The sequence below is a fragment of the Etheostoma cragini genome, chromosome 4, assembly GCF_013103735.1.
Source record: "Etheostoma cragini isolate CJK2018 chromosome 4, CSU_Ecrag_1.0, whole genome shotgun sequence".
In the NCBI taxonomy this organism is placed as follows: domain Eukaryota; kingdom Metazoa; phylum Chordata; class Actinopteri; order Perciformes; family Percidae; genus Etheostoma; species Etheostoma cragini.
Genome location: NC_048410.1, coordinates 16074126 through 16095165, shown reverse-complemented (window position 1 = coordinate 16095165; position 21040 = coordinate 16074126). Strand labels below are relative to the sequence as shown.

Sequence of the window (21040 nt, the reverse complement as noted above, 5' to 3'; positions counted from 1 at the left end):
TTTGAACTATTGGCTGAAGATTTCAAAGAAAGCGGCAATGGATCCCTGAATTTGTCCATCATGCAGGCTTGAATAGAAATGAATGGGAGACTGAGCAAATGTTTGTGGGACTGAAGTGTGATTTGACCAGATGTTTAAACTTAATGACTTGTATATGTTGAAGTCACATTTTAACACAAGTTTACATGCCTGACATGTTGAGCCTGACACTTGTCTTCTAAGAGGGACTGCATTGCATGTCACTAAGTCAATGCATGATTGCGAGGGGAGCGTGACACCTAAACCACAGTGTACCCCTCCCAATTCTGTTAACCCGTGTGTTGTCTTCCCATCAAAATAGATGTTTGTCACTTTTTTTTTGAGGTTTGCAACACTAACCTATTAACTTTAGTTTTAAAGTTATTTTTGGAATTTATGGTCAATAAACCTAATTTATAGGAAATTATACCTAATGTTTGAGTTAAAAAAAGCAGAAATTAGGAACTATTTGGACAAAAATTAAAGGAATGTATGTTGATGGATAATCACAGACTGGAATATGTCAACTTTTACTCATTATTATTTCAAAATCACTTCAAATTTTTCTTTTTTTTTAATGCTATAAAATTGAATAAGACATCCCAAAATTAATGAAAGTACAGATTTGTACTTGCCAAAGAGCGTTGTGTGGAATCAATCATGTTATTTTGGGTAATTACAATTGGGTAGTTATAGGATACAGTATATATAATGTCAAAAAATAACATTGATATAGGAAAACTGGTCAATTTGACCCGAGGACAACATGAGGGTTAAGGTAGAGTTTTTGACCCTGAACACAGAGAAACATACATGGACACAAATTAACGATTCAAAAACCTTTAATGTAACTTCTGTACTTATAGCAGTCAAGGACAGAAAACACAAGGTAGGATGATTTCGAGCTGGATACGGGCCGAGGATGGCAGGCAGTCATGGATCCAAACTTTCTTTCTGGAATGCAAGCGGGAAGGTAGGAAGGCTTGAGCGTGAAGAGCCACGGAACAGGTCTGGAGGCGTAGGTCTGGACAGGGAAAACAGGACGTTAACAAAAGCACCAGGAATATAACACTAAGACTAAAATGTTACAAAGTTCAACTGGAAGCCAAGTTACCACACTGGTAGGTGCAACAATCTGCCGGTGGTGAGTTTTGCTTTGTTGAGCAGGGCTTCCTGGGCATCGCTCCAAACTTTACTCTAGGTTCTCCCGAACCAAGGGAACAGCCAATTTCCTCTCCTGAACAGGAAACAAGGGGGGGGGGGGGGGCTGTTGGTATCCCAGGGCGACCTTGAAAGGTGAGAAGCCTGTGGCGGAGGTGGTCAGGGAGTTGTGGGCATACTCTATCCACGGCAGATGTTGGCCCAGGAGGACGGACGCTGAACAGACATACAACAAAGAGATGCTTGTAGGTCCTGGTTGGCTCTCTCAATCCGACCCATGGGTTGGGGATGGCACCCTAGATAGATAGATAGATAGAGAGATAGGTAGATAGAAACTTTATTCAACCCAAAAGAAATTTTAGGCATACAGTAGCAAGACAACCATAACACAACAAACACATACCTAAGAATAAAAATTAGAATCAAAAAATTAAAAATCTAAAATCCCTCACAGAAATGCAATGACTGAGGACAGAATTACAGATGCACCCAAAGCAGTACAAAAAACTTTCCAGAAACGAGAAGTAAACTGTGGGCCTCTATCAGACACAATGTCCACAGTTATTCCATGGGGACGGAATACATGTTGGACTGGTCTGTATGTCAAAAAAAAAAAAAACTGAACCTGTTGAAGAACAGGGCCCACCTGACTTGACGTGAGTTGAGTCTTTTGGTGGATTGGATAAATGCAAAGTGTTTATGGTTGGTCCAGGCCAGTAGTTCTCGGTTTCCAACAATGTAGTTTCTTTCTGCGGGAGATAATTTCTTGGTAAAAAGGCACAAAGGTTAAGATTCTGGTCTGTGGGGGAGCTTCGGGAAAGGACTGCTCCCACCCCCCCAGTCAGAAGCATCCACCTCCACAATAAACTGCAGAGCGATATCATTTGAAATTGGGAAAAATTAGAAGGTGGGGAAAAGATTCTAAATTTGATATACTATATTGCAGAATATTGCAATATTTTTAAAATCGCAATGATATCGTATTGTGATGATATCGTATCGGGAGTCGTCAGGTGATTCCCACGCTTAGCAGTAATCCAGTACAGTAAAAATTAGCTGGTAACGTTGCCCCAACAAAGCTCCATTAAAACGTTTTTATGTAAATTCTGTACTTACAGCAGCCAAGGACAGAAAACACAAGGTAGGCTGACTCCGAGCTGGATAGGGGCCGAGGAGGGCAGGCAGTGGTGGATCAAACTTTTTTTCTGGAATCCAAGCGGGAAGGTAGGAAGGTAGGAACAGGTCTGGAGACGTAGGTCTGGACATGGAAAAGAGGACATTAACAAAAGCACGAGGATTATAACATTAAGACTAAAATGGCACAAAGTTTTAATGGAAGCCAAGTTACCACACTGGTAGGTGCAACGATCTGGCGCCGGTGGGGAGTTTCGCTTCATTGAGCAGGGCTTCCTGGGCATCTCTTCAAACTTTACTCTAGGTTCTCCTGAACCGAGGGAACAGCCAATTTCCTCTCCTGAACAGGAAACAAGGGGGGGGGGGGGGGGGGGGGGGGGGGGGGGGGGGGGGTGTTGGTATCCCAGGGCAACCTCGAAAAGTGAGAAGCCAGTGGCGGAGGTGGTCAGGGAGTTGTGGGCATACTCTATCCACGGGAGATGTTGGCCCAGGAGGACGGACGCTGAGCAGACATACAACAAAGAGATGCTTCTAGGTCCTGGTTGGCTCTCTCAGTCCGACCCATGGGTTGGGGATGGCACCCTAGATAGATGGATAGTTAGATAGATAGAAAGATAGATTGATAGATAGATACTTTAGTCATCCCGAAGGAAATTTTAGGCATACAGTAGCAAGACAACCATGACACAAAAAAATACACACACGCACATATATCCCACATACCTAGGAATTAAATTAAAATTAAAATCAAAAATCAAAAATTCCTCACATAAATGCAATGACTGAGGACAGAATTACAGATGCACCCAAAGCAGTACAAAAAACTTTCCAGAAACGAGAAGTAAACTGTGGGCCTCTATCAGACACAATGTCCACAGTTATTCCATGGGGACGGAATACATGTTGGACTGGTCTGTATGTCAAAAAAAAACAAAAACTGAACCTGTTGAAGAACAGGGCCCACCTGACTTGACGTGAGTTGAGTCTTTTGGTGGATTGGATGAATGCCATGTTTTTATGGTCGGTCCAGGCCAGTAGTTCTCGGTTTCCAACATTGTAGTTTCTTTCTGCGGGAGATAATTTCTTGGAGAAAGGGCACAAAGGTTAAGATTCTGGTCTGTGGGGGAGCGTCGGGAAAGGACGGCTTCCACCCCCCCAGTCAGAAGCATCCACCTCCACAATAAACTGCAGAGCAACATCATTTGAAATTGGGAAAAGTTAGAAGGTGGGGAAAAGATTCTAAATTTGATATACTATATCGCAGAATATTGCAATATTTTTCAAATCGCAATGATATCGTATTGTGATGATATCGTATCGGGAGGCGTCAAGTGATTCCCACGCCTAGCAGTTGGTGGTTGTGATCCATTACAGTACAAATTAGCTTGTCACGTTGCCCCAACAAAACCCCATGAAAACGTTTCAATGTAACTTCTGTACTTACAGCAGCCAAGGACAGAAAACACAAGGCAGGCTGACTCCGAGCTGGATAGGGGCCGAGGAGGGCAGGCAGTGGTGGATCAAACTTTCTCTCTGGAATCCAAGCGGGAAGGTAGGAAGGCTTGAGCGTGATGAGCCACGGCAACAGGTGTAGGAGGTGTAGGTCTGAAAAGGGGAAAACAGGAAGTTAACAAAAGCACCAGGAATATAACACTAAGACTAAGACTGTGACTAAGTCTGGGTGAGGGCAGGGAATATCAATTTTTTAGCAACACATTGAAGTTTTGTTTTCTGTTTTTGTAGTGTCTGTATTTTGATTTCTTTTTACATTTCAGAACAGTCTTATTTCCCTCTGTTCTTGTTGGTATAATGATGCTGATGGTTAAATTGGCTGACCTTTTGCTCTTTATGAATTAGATGTAACCCTAACCCTAACAAAACAAAAGTTAAAGGGGGGGGGGGGGGGCATTGAGTCGAGTCTGTAGTTTCCAAGTAGTTAAGCCAAGTTACCAAAGTAGGTGCATCGATCTGGCGTCGGTGGTGAGCTTCGCCCAGGAATAAATACTGTGGAGTTGGTAAGTGGAATAGCCAGCAGCTGTGCAGAGAAGTAGATCGACCGGCCGTACACACATACACACACCAGACACAGTGGGGGGAAAAGGGGAGAGACACACACAGGAAGACAACAGCTGCCCACATAACACACATAACATAACACATTGGGCTATAACATGTCTGACACAAAGCCTCAATAAAACTTGATATAACTAAATAAAATAAAACTACTACTACGACTACATATACTCACCATGCCAAAGACAAAGGAAATCAGTCTCGAGCTCAGAAAGAAGGGACAGGAATGGCTATACTGCCATTTCCAAATGCTTGTAAATGGCAGCATAGCCATTCCTGTACGTTGCAAGTACAAGGAGACAAATTCTATAAGAAACAAACCTGGGCGTGGTTGTAAGCGCACGCAAGAACTCTGGAGAGGAAAATAGTCTGAGATGTCAGCAAGAAGCCGCGAACATGTATCATGATGACTGTTGCTGACCTGGTCCTTTCTGGAGTTGATGTTTCAAGGAACACAGACTTAAGAGCTCTTCATCGTGGGGGGCTTCAGGGCCATCGTCCCAGAAGAACCCCTTTACTCAAAGAGCGGCACATCACAGCCAGACTGAGGTTTGCCAGTGAACATTTGAAAGGTAAAGTTGAGTTTTGGAAGTCTGGGCTTTGGTCTGATGAGACTAAACTAGAACTGGTTGGGCACAAGTATGTTGCTTATGTTTGGCAAAGAAAGGGAGAGGCCTTCAACCCTAAGAACAAGGTTCCCAGAGTTAAACATGGTGGGGGGAGCATCATGCTGTGGGGCTGTTTTGCAGCCTCAGGCACAGGGAGCCTTGTTCGGGTGCATGGCATCATGGAAAAGGAAAATTATGTTGAAATTTTGAGGGATAATATGCAGAAATCTGTAGTCTATCCTTAGGTCGTCGCCGGGTCTTCCAACAAGACAATGACCCAGAGCATACATCGAAATTGGTCCAACAGTTCCTGAATGATACCAAAACCAAGGTCCTGGAGTGGCCCGCACAGAGCCCAGACCTCAATCATATTGAGAATCTGTGGCGGGTGCTCAAAGTGAATGTCCATGCTCGGAAACCACGCAATTTAGACCAGCTGGAACAATTTGCAATACAATAATGGGCCAAAATCCCTCAGGAGACCTGAGCCAACCTAGTAAAGAACTACTCTAAGAGCTTGTTGTCAGTTGTGGCTCAGAAAGGATAAACTATTAATATAATATTAGCCCCCCGGCCATTATTATTATATAAATGATCTGGGGGGCTAATAATTTTGGATCTTGAGAAATCAAGAGATTTGTATAATTTCATAAGGGGGGCTAATCATTTTGTAATTGAATTAAAGCAGCTAGGGTGTTATCAGGGGATTGGGAGGATGTTTGATGGTGGTTGCTACTGTTTTAATAGAATTTTTAACTTTTCTTTACTTCAGTTTTGTCAAATCTCTTTCTATTTGGTGCGATTTTTCTGATTGCTCTCTTTTTCTCTTAAATGCTATATAATTTATGTCTACGTCTGTCTGGCGTTGGCCTTTGTGGGTTGTCGCATAACTCTGAGAAATTCTTGCACCTCAAAACCTTTTCTTCCTTCCTCTTTACCTTCAGTCTTTGCTTCCTCACTTCCCTCTCCACCTTAAATTCTTGTCTGCGTTTGTACACAACCAGCATCGTCCTTCGGTCAAGCAGTCGTTCTTTTTCTGCCATTTTCTTTGAATTACCAAGGGGACCTGTAAACAACAGAATTTGAAAGGTTAAGTGTGGAGTCAGGTTATACACTCGCGCCCCTCCCAAAAAAAAGTTGTCAGCAGATTTGTTTAGTTGCAAGTTGTTAAAAATGCATGTTGGCCTGGCAACATTTAGTGAGATAAGAGCTATCTTAACTTAACTGAGTTTTACAATTTTAAACTCATTGGCATAATGCCAAGAAGCTGCTATCCTGGCTCTCTCTAAAACTCAAAAACACAAAGAGCACACTGTATTTCAACATTTCAATGTAATGTAATATCACATAGTAGCCTATATTAGTCACACGGGCTGTTCAATTTCAGGACTTTTACTTGAAATGGAGTTTTTTTTACATAGTGGAGTTGGAACTTTTATTAGTGAAAAAATGAAATACTTGTTCCACCACTGGTCTACTGTGAGGGTTTATCTAAAGGGAGGCTATACGTATGTCATGTTATGTAACAAAATGTAAGTATGCTTTCTTACCGTGACGCAGGAGGTTGCGCTCATCCACGACGGTTGACTGGATTTCTCTAGCCATGCGGTCTATCTTGCGGTTGAGCCACCAAATGTAAATCCTCGAAAGCAGACCAAATGCTTTCCTCTCCTCCTCCTCGTTCTTGTTCTTCATCTTTTCACAGCTCTTTCTTTCTCTTTTTACTCTTTCTGTTGCCTCATTTTGTCTTGCATCCCCTAAGTTCCCTCTTTCACTCAGATGGATGGATAAAAAGCTATTATCCGGCTCGTTGTCTTCATAAGATGAACCCGTAGAGGAAGCACTCCCATCACGTCCATCCTGATTCAAGGTGGTAGAAAGGGTGATCTCTATGAAGGACACAGGACTTTGTTGTTGCTGCCTCCTCCTGGTAGAAGGCTCGTCTTCTTCAGTAGATGAAAATGAAGAGCTCTCACCCCTCCATGCCTGAAGGCGCATTGGAACAAAAGGCTCGTCTTCTTCAGAAGAGGAAGAAGGGCTCTCGGCCCTTTTTCCTTGCTGCCTGTTGGTAGAAGGCTGGTTGTCTTTTTTGGAGGAAGACAAAAGGTAATCAGCCCTTTGTCTGTGTTCCTTCATGGTGGTAGAAGGGTTGGTGCCAACATAGAACGAAGAGTACACATCCTTTCTTTGTTGCTGCCCCGCGGTAGATGGCTGATCGTCTTTAGAAGACAAAGACAAAGGTCTTACCATTCCATGCTGCTGCCGCCTTGGAGTAGAAGACTCGTCTTCTTCAGAAGAGGAAGACGAAGACCTCTCACTCCTCCATGCCTGAAACCGCAATGTGGCAAAAGGCTCGTCTTCTTCAGAAGAGGAAGAAGGGCTCTCAGACCTTTTTTCTTGCTCCCTCCTCGTGATAGAAGGCTGGTCGTCTTCAGAGGATGAAGACAAAGCGCTCTCACTCCTCCATGCTTGTTTCCGCACTGGAGTAACAGCCTTGACTTCATCAGAAGAGAAAAATCTCACAGCCCTCAATAGTTGGTGCATGATGGTAGAGGCCTTGTTTTCTGCACAAGACAAAGGGCCCTCACCCTTTTGCCTGTGCTCCTTCACGGTGGTGGAAGGGTTGGTGCCAACAACGAACAAAGAGGTCACATCCCTTTGTTCTTGCTGCCTGGTGGTAGAGGGCAGGTTCTCTGCACAAGACAAAGGGCCCTCACCCCTTTGCCTGTGCCCCTTCATGGTGGCAGAAGGGTTGGTGCCTCCACTAGACAAAGGTCTCTCACCCCTTCGTCCGTGCTCCCTCAAGATGGTGGGAGGGTTGAGGTCTTCAGGAGACAAAGGTCTCTCACACCTTTGTTTGGACTTCTTTGAAAAAGAGTAGCTATCTCCTGAAGGCCGAGGTTTTGGAAATGATTTTGGTCCAGAATTGGATCGAAGCATTTTCTCGATTGAATCGTTTTTATACTGACGTATTGAAACTGCAAGTACAAAAACACAAACATACACAGCAATTACTTCACTGATAATCACATTAGTGTAGGCAAGTTATTCACCTTAACTAAACCGTCTAACTGAACTCCAATAAACTGAGAAATATGTATCTGGTCACACATTACTATTGCACTGTACTTGATAACAAAAATGCAAAAGGTCACTTATAATCATAAGACTACAGTATAATGTACTTTAAAATGAATCAGTCAAGTATTAATGTATGATAGACATAAACAGTGGTAGTCAGAAGTTTATGAAACCATGCTAAAGTTGACCAAATAGAGTAATAAAAAAACATCTTTTGGAAATTGATCTTAGAGTCTTAATTTAAAAAAGAAAAGAAAAATCAAACCTTTAAGGACACTAATTTTCTTCGTAAATGTATAATGTATAATAAATAAATGTTGTTTCTTTAAATACAGGGGGCATAAGTAAGTACACACTTATGTTAAATTCCCATAGAGGCAGGTAGATGTTTTGGACTTTGGAATTAAAATAACCCGACATCACCACATACCCTTCACTGTACATAGAGATGCATGGGGAACTTTCCATAAGATCATCTCTCAATGCAAATCAAACCAGATATTAGGCTAACTGAAATAAAACCACGCCAATCTCTAGGTATGATGAAGGGTACGTGATGATGGGGGGTAATTTTAATTCCAAAGGCCAAGGGAACATTATCAGGATGCATAGTATCCTGATCCATGAAATAACTGGCCTTTAAAAATAAAAAATGTGCCTAAACGTATGAGCACCACTGTATACAGTACAGTGATATCCATCGACATACAATAACAGCAACTACTAGGCTACAGTGAGGGACTGGGATCAAAAAACGGCCCTTGGAACATTGCTTTCTTTGTTTTCTCTCTCTTTTTCTCGCCCCTCCCTCCCCCTCTTGGTGGTGGTAGGTGATAATTAATAATAATAATGGATTCGGCGCTATAAGACATCTTGAAACTATCATTGTACTATCATACAAACTATTGTACACGAGTACATGGACTGTATACATTTCCATGGCAACAGCGACTTATTGGACCAACCAAAGACGTTGTAGTTACGCTTAGAATTGTGGGTATAGTGTATCGATATATAATAATTTTTGGAAAAAAAACAACACAAATTATTGTCATTATTTCATTATTAGTATTATATATATTAGTCCAGATGGCCAGTCCTTATCTGGGCTAATGATAATATTAGACAATATTTCTATTAGTAATAAAAAATAATGAAATCACTTCAATAAAAGCTGTGTTTTCTACGACTAACGCTAGCTCAAATACACCTTCACTGCAACAGGACAAGACATTTATGTTTTCGATCAACAACCCAAAGATCATTTTAAAACAGGACTTATTTATGTATTATATTATAAACTGTTTGAGAAATAATCTTTAATTCACACGTGATGTGAAGCACACACGTACAATGATTAAAATTGTAGCTAACGCTAATGCAAGAGACAAAGTGCATTTGCATCTCTTGATCACAGCACATCTGATAGTTGGAATATGTGTAATTGCTAAAAAAAAGTTTTTAATATTTGACAGAGGAAAGTTAATGTACTTATTCCCCACACAATTAGGCTCTACTAAACAGAAAAAGTTGAATAAAACAAGTAGTTTTAGCTCAACTGTAAAGTGCGACTTACCTCTTCAAAATATTTTGTAGAAGGAAGTCTGTTTCACGGTAGCTTAGACAACCATGGTCTGTTGTTATGTTTTGGATTTTAAATAAAAACATATCAGTCTACGTCTACTTACGTCTAGTCGCGCATTACGCGTTCTGATTGGACTTCCGCATGAGTGTAGAAAACCAATTAGAAACGTAGGATTCGCCGATCGCAGACAACCAATCACACTCCGACATTCAAAGCTGAACCTGCCGCTGAGGTCGACCGAGGTGTCGAGCGAGCCTACAGTATTTCTGGTAAGTCTGAATAAAATATTTTTTTATAACACTCACTGCTTATATTTTTACAAAGCCTGGAGTAATGTATTATTTATTACACTGACTGTTTAAGTACTGCCCAGTTGATTTTTTGATAGTTTGGGAAAGCTAGGCAGCTAATGGTATCAACTCAAGCTAGCTATAGCTAAATTAACTAGCTAGCTGGCTCGTAGACTCCTTGACAGGTAACGTTAGCTTAACGTTAAAGTTACCGCTGAGTCATTAAAAATAATATGTTATCTTGTATTTGTTGTGTATGCACTACGAAATATTGTTAATAGCGTATGCCGGTTACCTTAAGGATACTGCTAACGTTAGTTAAATGTCAGTGTCTTGGTCAAATCTCCGTCCTCGGCCTACGTTAACGTTACTTGGAGGCCTTTAAATTAGATTGTATTTGTTATCTAACTAGCTAAACTCTAACGTTATGACAAATTTTATATTGAAAAACGTTACAGTTCTATATATAAATATATATATATATACGCAGTTACATGCAAGAGAAAGAGATAGCAAAAAATATATATTTGCCAGTTTAAAAAAATATTTTGAGACAGATTTTAAGTTTTGAGAGGAACAAAATATTAGTTTTATTTCACACTGATCCTGGCCTGAATCAGATAGAAATTATAATATAGACAAGTTTTATTGGCAACTTTTGGGACAAAGGATTTTTAACTGATTTTGAGATATGGCATACAAACTTTGCCAAAAGGAAATGGGCTGAAAAGTGGAACAAATGTCAACTTCAGACGTTATCTGTCCTCTACCTCAAAGTAATCTTCATCTGAAGAGTGAGGGTTAAGCATTAGTCATCCTGCTCCGATTACTGACCTTTTGTGCACTAACATGCATTGTTATATTAGAAACTGAATATAGAATTTCTTAAAATAATGTTAAAATGCTAATGTTGTGCTTCTACTGTGTCTAAGTGCATTTCAGTATCTATAAGTGAAGATGACAACCCCAGCAATTCGCATCGTCAACCCAGAGGCCCCTGGCCACCGTCAACAGGCCGTACTGATGGAGACTAAAGAGGCCCGTTGCTATCGGGAGAAAAAGATGGTCTTACCTAAACCTCCACAGGAGCTGCTCTTCCAGGACAGCGCCCTGACACATGCAGAGAAGCTCCTTCCAGTAGAGGGCATCCCTGCACAGCCGCATCAGCTGTAACCTGGAACAGCTGGTAGTCCCTTTTGGCCATGACACAGCACCCTTCCTCTGGCTTGTTGCAAATGATGTGGGATACATGAAGTAGTAAGTTCATTATATTCAATACCATTGTTGGCTGTGCATTTTTTTTGATTGCGTGTTTAAAATAAAAATCAGTTTACACAAAACTACTCTATTCTGTGTTTATTATTTATTTATGCAAATGTTTTTTTTTCATCATTTTAATTGCAGTTTGGCCCATGATGATGACGATGGTATTAAATCATAGGTATGGTATAAGTACCAAAAATAACCCACAAAAAACTGCTGATTGTACTTTTAAACTACCATTTTTTACGTACTTGTCACATAAATCGCACTTTTTACTGTAAACCAATCAGATTTGTCAATATTAAGGTATTGAAGCACATGTATGACATGTGCCTGCTGAAAACTGAAGATATATCTTAAAATATTACTTTAGAACTATTGTTTCTTTTTAAATCCAACTGAGTTCCAGCATGCGAGCAAACAGACCACATCACCACTCTATCATTACAGTAGCTGCACAGTGTGGTTCAAAAGATTTCAAGATGGACGTTGAGGACATAGAGATAAAGTAAGTCTTGCAAATATGTCCAAGAGTGGAGACAGGAGCCTCGAGCATTTTTCAGTTGGATAAATGTACATAGATATGAAGGAAGTATGAATTACAGTGGCTTGAATAAGTTTACACACCCTTGCTAAAGTTGATTAAAAAGAGGAATAAAAAAACATCTTTTGGAAATTGATCTTAATGCCTAAATTAGAAAAAGTCCAACCTTTAAGGGCACCCATTTTCTTTGTGAATGAATAATGTATTGTAAATAAATTAATGTTCTTCTTTAAAATATACAGCTCCTGCCTTAATTCAAAAAATTCAGGAAAATCCACCTTTTAAGGGCACCAATAAAGTTCCCTTGGCCTTTGGAATTAAAATAGCCCCCACCCCCTCACATCATCACATACCCTTCACCATACCTAGAGACTGGCATGGTTTTATGTCAGTTAGCCTAATAGCTGGTTTGATTTGCATTGAGATGTGATCTTATGAAAAGTTCCCCATTCCTATCCCAATGGAACTTTATCAGGATGCATAATATCCTGATCCATGAAATAAATGGCCTTAAATAATAAAAATGGGCCTGTCCCTATGGGAATTTCACATAGAGGTGTGTATACTTATGCCTTCTGTATTTTAAGGAAGAACATTTATTTATTGACGATACATTATTCATTCGCAAAAAATGGTGTCCTTAAAAGGTTGGATTTTCCCCATAAATGTAATAATGGCATTAAGATCAATTTCCAAAAGATGTTTTTTTATTCCTCTTTTTAATCAACTTTAGCATGGGGTGTAAACTTATTTAAGCCACTGTAAATAAGACAAGGCCAGTGATCAAGTTACCTGATGGACAAAGCCGGCCAACCAGAACACAGGGAGCAATGGGGACTTAGAGCCTGATATTTGAAATAAACTGTAGTGCTCCATGGTATCTAAGGAGTGAAGCCATTACTAAGATGCATACATAGTGTATGTTCAAACATCGCCATATTCTACATAGCTACTGCCATTCGGATCACAGTACGGAGTGGGGATCGGTAGCTGGAGAGAAACCACTTCTCCTCCTGGGCACTGCCAGGTGCCCTTGAGCATGACACCGTACCCCCCTAACCGCTCAGGGTGCTGGTCCAGCTGGCAGCCCACTCACTCTGACATCTCTACATTTGAGCATGAATAGTTCCTGAGCATGTGTGTGTATTTCAGGCCTGTGTGGAGTGATTACTAACAAATAGAGTGTACATTTTAATTTCCCTACTGGGCATCAATAAACAATTAAAATTATAAAAATAGAAAATTCCACAGAAATGTTAACAGTGTGCCTACTATTTGGTGCACATACTAATAGCAATAAAACTAAATCAAAAGTTATAAAAGTTTAACCCTTCAGAGATAGAACTTTTTAAACCCTATTTAATACCTTTCTGTTTACCAGAAACAGCTATGAAGTAGCTAGCGCTAATCCAACCAGAGTCCATTTAAAAAAAAAATTGTACTTTTAGGCTGTGTAGAGCCAACATATTTTCACATGTAAATCGGTAAAGTATGTGTTTATTTCAACCAACACTAGAGTTGTCATGGTTGGAAAAGTGTACAGAAAACCAAAAACGTCTTTTCATAGTTTTATGTATTTTTATTTAATTTTATTTTTATGTATTCAACTTTCACCACAACTAAATTTCTAATATTAAACTAGCTGAATTGAATCTTTCTTACTGGCCAAACTAGATTTTGTTCATGTAAACAAACATTATCTAGTAGCCTACTTTTATTCCTTCAAAGTAAATGTGTTTTTACCTATAATACTGGAATTGTATGTTTGTTTGCAATCTGCAGAAATTAAATAAAAAATATATAAAATATGACTAACAGACTGAGTAACAGCTTCTTCCACTATATGCAATGCTGCCACTTACTGCCACCAACATAATTCTGTTGTGTTCATACAATGACAATAAAGTTTCTTTGAATCTTAAAATGACAGTAGCCCTTTGTATGCCATTATATTTTTATTTGTCCTCTTTTAGGTCTACCCAATGAAGATATTTGTGATATACACATGTGGCAGAGTCAGTCTTTTACATGTCCATCAGAAACTCCCTTACCAAAAGGTTTCAAAGTGTTTCTTCATTAAGTAAACATGCTGAACAGCCATAGTATACTGCACTGGAAATATCACAAACTTAGGTAGTGTTGCAATTGAATTTAACTGTGAAGGTGAAAAAACATGATGAAATAATCAGAACAGATGATTCGTCTTTTTGGCCAAGCTAGTTATAAGTGATATCCCTAACAACCACCCAGCGTGTTGTAGCACACTTTACTTGACCTTCTTAAGTAGCTCTTTAATATCTGCCTCAATGTCAATGGTAAGGAAATTTCTGCTGTAGCGCTTGTAAGGCTCCCCATCAGGACTGATCAGAAACTTCTCAAAGTTCCAGGACACGTCATTCCTACTGACGGGACTCCAAATTATGAACTTTGGATCAGTCATGAGAGCCATGGCATCATCACAGGGGAATGGAAGCTTCTCTTTCAGATATACAAACAAAGGGTGGGCATCCTTTCCGTTCACATCCACCTTCTCAAGGAGCTGAAACTTGGGTTCAAAGGCATTTCCTGGACGGACATACTTCAGAGACCTCAGGATTTCATCATTTTTGCAGTTCTCCTGTTATAAAAGAAGACAAAAACATGAAATACATTACATGTGGACTGCAAACAGGTTGATTAAGCCTACATTAGTATTTCCATTTTATACTACTTCATACGTCTACTTATTGCTGCATTTTAAAAAGAAACATTCTACTTTTTACTTCCTATATTTTATCTGACAGATGCAGTTTACTGGTTACTTAGCTCCAGTACCATCTACAAAGGTACAATGTTATACATTATCATAAATAAATTAGTATCCTAATAATAAAACACATTCTGCTGCTTATGAGTAGGCTACTTTTAGTTTTGATACTTTAAGTAGGCTACACTTAGCTGATAATACTTCTTTTATGGAAGTAACATTTTGGATGCAGGACCTTATTACAATGGAGCATCTGTTACGATACTGCCATTTTTACTTAAAGAAAGGATAAACTGTAGCCTGAAGCCCAAGGGAAATGGTTTTAACTTAATCTTCAAGTCTAAAAGCAGACTGAAATGAAAAATGTCATTTACCACGGACATCTTTCAAATTAAAAACGTCTTACTACAATTTATGACATTAACAGTTTGGTTTTTGTTCTGTAGTCCGAAAATCAAAAAGCAATAGACCTAAATTTGAGCTTTAGGGAGACACATCATGTTCTAAAAATGTAATATCCTGCAATGGGTAAAAAGTTGTATATATCAGCCACTGAAATCACGCATGGCCTACCTGATGTCCAAACTGATTACAGGGCCTACCTGATGTCCAAACTGATTACAGGGCACACCCAGAATAACGAGTCCCTTTGCGGAGTAACTACTGTTGAGCTCGTTCATCTGAGTATAGTCCCTGGTTGTTGTTCCTCAGAGAGACGCCACATTCTCAATGAGAACAACTTTCCCCTTTAGACAAGAGAAACTGAAGCTTTGTCCAGAAAGAAGTTTAGCTGTTAGGTCGTAAAACCTTCTCACTTTCCCAGCCATTTTCATGAATTCCGGATGTAGGCTATTATAACTACGCAAACAGGTTAGTCGACTTAAGAAGAAAAAAGGACGTTCCCTTGAAGGCCATCCCTCATGTTTATAATGCACACTCCAACTTTGTTTTGGTGCAATACAATGACGCCTATGCAATCACAAACAAGTCAGATGACTTATTGCGAGTCTTGGACTCAACAAATCAAGTAAGAAGCCTACCATGACGCCCCCGCATTATTAAAGGTATATAACATTTGTTTCTAATCACTACTCAAAGTATTTGTATTTACTGTCTTGAGTTAACTGACTCGGAACTTCCATTCAAAATAAGTAACAAACGTTAAAAAGTCGCATCACAAGTTGCGCTTATCAAACATTTATCACATGACGTATGCGAATATTAACTGTTGGCCTACACTCATCACTAGCCTACATCTGAATTATAAAAAAATGATAGTGACATGGTTTCTTTTACAACCCCCCCTTTAGTCGGCATAGATGGTACTTTCCAGGAAGTCGTGTGCAATGTGTATTTTTTGTGTTCTTATTAGTTACACATCCATGTTCATACAAAGAGCAATGGCAATTGAAAACGACCAAATATTTTCTTAAAAATGTTCGACTGTTACAGGAAATTATAGCAACTGTGTTAAGGGTTCAGACGAAGTTAAATAACAGTAACGTTACCTGGCCCGCCGTTAAGCTACCATGCCAGACTGGGCCAGTCTATGTGCGGTCATTAGCCTGTTGATAAGTCTTGTAACAGTAGCTGGTTACATTATGTACTCGGGACTCCTCACAGACATTATCGTACTAACCGGCTCTCCTCCCGTAAAGAAGATTACATTCGCCTACAAATTCAAAGAAGGTCCGTACAAAAACTGCGGACAACTTTTTAAGGAGTCTCACAGTATTGGACCAAAGCTTTCATGTATCGGAGTATTTTATGATGACCCTAACAAGGTAGCTAATCTAATTTACTTGTGTTTTCCCGCACTTTAGTCAATATTAAGTTTGTAGTCAATAATTAGTTTGAAAATAAGGCAGACTTGAAAATGTTAACTATATGTTATGTAGTCGACCACTAGATGGCGATAACGCCGTTCTCTGAAGAGACTAAACAGTCTATGGATGAGACTTAAGTGGCCGAAGATGAATTACTTGTCAGCAGATAACGATTGATGTTTTCAACATTTCATTTACCCAGTTAAACATGTTTATATTCACAATAAATAATTCCCTTTAGTGGCATTTCATGCATTCTTGACATATCCTGTCTTCTTTCCACCTTTCTCAGCATTTTACAGCCCAGCTTTTTGGCACTGACTGTTTTTTTGTGTTTTCCCTTAAGCAATGTCAGCACATCTGGGCAGGGTGGGATGTTTTTGTGGATTCATAGATGTAATGTCACAGATGTCATACAATATTATCCATGTGAATTTTTCATCTGAGAAGTAAACCAGAGCTTAATATTTATAATATTTAACAATAGAAAACTTAAACAAGACATTTTTAAGCGAAGCAATACATTATGGTCACTTGCTGACAATGTTGCTCACAATAAATAAATAGTTAAAAACTACTACAATAATTTAATTTCATGATATTGATCTTTCTTCACAGGATTACAATTGCTGAAGTAATATGTGTGTTAGAATTGTGTTATTGTGGTGATGTGTTGAATGTTGGAGGGCCACAAAGCAAATTACCAACTAGGGACTGCAACTACAGCTGTGCAGAGTTTTATTGTAATGTATTTGAATTTTGAAATATATTGACTCATCAAACAACTTTCCATGCAGGCTATGTTGAATTCACCCTTGACAGTCAGATGGCTAGGCATGGGCCGGTTACAGGTTTCAAGTTCTATACAAAGGTTTGAAGAAGTCAGCGTTTCAAAACCACTAAACTTTTCTTTCATAAAATACCATTCGGTTTAAATGGAAAAATGTCTTTTTACCTAGACATTTCAATATAATACATTTTTAAGCTGTAATTGCAATACCTTGAAACTGTGATATTTTGCCTGAAGGTTATTGTACTGTCAGAATCTCATACGAGCCCATGCCTTATGACTAGCTTGCCTTGTTCCATAAAGATCAAGGTTCAAAATGTGGAAGCTTGCAACACGTATGTGAATGTGACAAAAAGTCTTGTTGTTTCTTTTGCTGCTAAAAACCCAATTGATAAGTTGGATCTCTTTGTGAGATGTTTTTCTACATTCCCAACCGTTCCTTGTTTGTTCTCCATCCATCCCAAAATCTCAGTGTCTAGAAGCAGCAGGGAATATTATTTACCAGATCTGTTGTCCTGATACATGATCCTGCTCACTCTCCGGGGTCTCCAAAATCCTGCGGTGCTAGTTCCCACATTTTAAAGCGAGTGCAGCGTGAGTTGTTTTTTCAATAGGCTCTGCCCAAACAGAAGGAATGAGACAAGAAGTATCATCTTTTTAAAAGGTTAAGCAGTACAGTTTTGTTGCAATGTGGGGGGTCTCGAGGTTCAGGTAACAAGGGTGGAAAACCGGAGATTTTTAGAAATTGGCTATAGCGTAAGCTAATATTGAATAGAACTGTATAGCTGACTGTCATATATGACCTCCACTGGAGAATGCCTTGGAACGCTGGGACATATATTAGGTTAGATATTATGAGACTAAACTATAATACTAAAAGCCTTTATATGTCAGAGCTGAAATAATGAATTAATAAAAGCCATTTATTAAGCTTAAATTCCTGTCTTGTTTCAGCTTCTCAAAAATGAAGAATAGATATTTGCTTTTCTCTGTTAGATCTCATTGTAAACTGAATATTTTTGCATTTTGGATTGTTGGTGGAATAAAACAAGCAGTGGGAACTTGAGTTGGACATTTATCGTTGATTCTCTATCTCTGCAGACTGGTCTTATAAAATGGTGTGTGTATGACACACCAATTCATACGCCATTATTGTTGTGTTATGAAGATGCATACTTTCATTGTAGCGTGTTTATCGACGCCGTTTTACCTCCATTGACTTACATTACCATGGGATAGTATGTGAATTTACACCTTAGCGAGTAGTATGAAAGGGCAAAAATCTGCGTAAGAATGGTGGTCGGGGTTTGTGGATGGGTAAAACCCAGGACTTTCACCCAGGAGATCGTGCTCAACAACCTGATGGAATCTAAACAGAGTTCAGTGATGGAGTCTTCAGCTCTGCTTCAAAACCCTTTTGTTATGCTCATTCTCTTTTTCCCAAGCCGGCAATTAGGCTAGCAGTGGGTCCTAGTTCCTCTGCACAGTCACAGCCAAGTCCTGATCTAAGTTAAAATAATTGGCGTAATGATCTCAGCTCATTAGTGTCCGAGCCTCAGGATGCCATTCAGTCCCAGTGTCAGGAGCCCCAGAGACTGCTCTCAGATAGGAGGACTGGTATTTGGTGTCCAAAGTATTACACACTGTTCATTGATAGTTGCAGTGAGAGAGATTTTCAAAAGTGCAGCTGACAGAGGATAAGTGTCAGCGTGGCTCTCTCATCCTCTGTTCTTGGTTTTCTCACTTTTACCTCCTTTTAATCACTTCCTCTGGAGAAACAAAAGACCTCAACAAGGACTTGAGTTGCTCCTCAGATGGTTGCCATGGATACAGGGTTGGAGCAGCTCTTTCTGTTCCTTCAAACGGCTAACACATATTCTGGGCCCCACTTACTAAACCCTTTTCCTCGACCAGCCTCTTCACAGTTTCAATGGCAGGGGGTTTCTGACCCATTGCTCCTACTTCACCTCTACCCTGCTGCTCTCTTCTCCATCCTCTCCAGTCTGTGTCCAACTTTGACAAACAGGGTAACGGGGGAGGGGGAACCATGTCGATTTCTGTCAAACTTGATATTCCGAGTGAGCAATCAGGGTTTGCGGTGCTTGAAAAATAGATTGTCTAAATAAAAAGCGGTGTGACATGTGGAGTGGTGGAGAAATAACCCACGTGTCTGCCCATCGTCAGGGACCCATGTTTGGCTCACACAGTGATGAAAGCTGTGGGCATGGCAGCTGAAGCAGGGGCCGGTCAGGAAATGTGTATCAGCCTGAATGTTAGTCTTTGTGGTGAATGATGAAATAGTAGAAAATCTCTCTGATACTTGCTCTTTTTGAAAGTTGTAAAAAGCCGAGATGGAAAGTACTTTGTATGCGGATGATATGCTAGTTTGCCTTTCTTATTTTGTTGCCTTACCAAAGTCAATTCAGCCCATGTGCAACAGAGACACAAACCCATTTCTTCAGTTGAATTTTGGAAACTTTGTTGCTTCAGATGAGCTGTCAGTGTATTGAAGAAACCTCAAAAGAGAGCACCCTTGTGTCTTGATGAGTGCAGAGAAGCAAAACAAAGATTGTAGACAGAGGTTTGTGCTTTGGCTTTGGTTCTTTGTTTTGGACTCATACGTGAAACCCTATGATGATTCCTGTAATAAATCCAATTGGCTCATACTCCCAACTGAGATCCCCCAAACCATGTCAAAAATATCCTCATGTGTAAAGCCAACTAGATATTTAAAATGAATGTCTTTTGTACACAGTATATCTCAGTTTGGCGTGCTCCACTGAGAACCTGACTGTAGTGACAGTCACTATTGATTATGGCGTGGTGAGTAGATGTTTATTTAGAGATTGCAGACATTTGATGGAGAATATCTCTTCTTGTAATGATCATCATTTCATTGACCAGTTACCGTGCCACTTTCATGTGTTAGAAGACGTCAGCGCACCGGTCCACTACGTGACAAACCCTGAGCGTACCACGTCTGTGCATATTTCGCCATAGTGGAAAAATAGATAGGGACAACTAACCGGAACAAATCAGAAAAGCGGAAGTAAAGTTGTGTCCTGTTCTCTTTATTTATATAACGTTGTGTTGTGAAAACTTGTTTTTATTTGTTATTAATCTATTTGATGTGCTTTCCCATAAATGTTGTTATTTTACATATGTTTAAAAATATTAAAAATTAATATCTATATTTAAATTTTCATAATCGCAATATCACATTTTGTCAATATTTTGCTACTCTGCCTTCAGGTCTTCACCGAGCATCCAAAGCGTTATGGTACTAGTAGGCATGCGGGTTACCTGTTTCAAGGTATACTGCAGTTTGAAAAAGTCATGGTTTCAAAACCACAAAATGTTCTGTCATACCGTTCCTAAGGTATGAGGTGGTTTTTCTGAAAGGGCAGTTCAGAAATCCGTCTTCCTGCCATTGTCCAGTTTGTTTGAAAAAAATACATTGTGGTGTAATTTTTTTACCCTGACATTTAAAACATAATACATTTATAGCTGTCATTGCAATGCTGTAATACCGTGAACCTGAGATTTATTTTGCTGAGGGTTATGAAACCATCAGAATACTATACTGGCCCATGCCTAGGTACTAGGCTTACTGGACCAACAAGGTGTAGTTTACTTGTCATCTTTAAACTATAATGTGCATCCTATGTTCAATTAGGAGTTGTTTGTTGCTTCATATGTGACAACAATGCCCTGAGTAAAGCTAGTGATTGCACAATAGAATTGGATTAAGAACTGATTCTCATAATAAGAATTAATCACAAAATTATTCTCACTCATGGTGACTCAAAATCAGTCTAGCCAAGATTTAAGTCAGCTATATTCATAATAATACTCAAAGATCATCTGCTGTGACTCTGATGATACCAAACAAATCTTAGATCAGATGTATGCAGATTCCCC

At 39.6% G+C, this 21040-nt stretch overlaps 2 protein-coding genes and 1 long non-coding RNA gene across 3 annotated transcripts in view; 1 reads left to right on the top strand and 2 right to left on the bottom strand.

Annotated features, from left to right (window-relative positions):
• Window positions 1–2648: 2648 nt before the first annotated feature.
• LOC117943899 lies at window positions 2649–3917 on the bottom strand. Its single transcript, XR_004656454.1, has 3 exons — window positions 3758–3917; window positions 3278–3396; window positions 2649–2895 (listed from the first exon to the last, which is right to left on the bottom strand). It is a non-coding gene; the product is annotated as an uncharacterized LOC117943899 (long non-coding RNA).
• A 9781-nt stretch (window positions 3918–13698) lies between these two features.
• LOC117943719 (glutathione peroxidase 2-like) lies at window positions 13699–15594 on the bottom strand. Its single transcript, XM_034870026.1, has 2 exons — window positions 15106–15594; window positions 13699–14374 (listed from the first exon to the last, which is right to left on the bottom strand). Exons 1-2 carry the CDS (start codon window positions 15334–15336, stop codon window positions 14024–14026), a joined length of 582 nt encoding a protein of 193 aa, XP_034725917.1. The 5' UTR covers window positions 15337–15594; the 3' UTR covers window positions 13699–14023.
• A 248-nt stretch (window positions 15595–15842) lies between these two features.
• LOC117943718 (testis-expressed protein 264) overlaps window positions 15843–21040 on the top strand; it is a 30930-nt gene continuing 25732 nt past the window's right edge. The window contains exon 1 of the mRNA XM_034870025.1: window positions 15843–16287. Within this exon, the coding sequence (XP_034725916.1) occupies window positions 16033–16287 (255 nt within the window). The 5' untranslated portion in view covers window positions 15843–16032. The remainder of the gene's footprint in view (window positions 16288–21040) is intronic.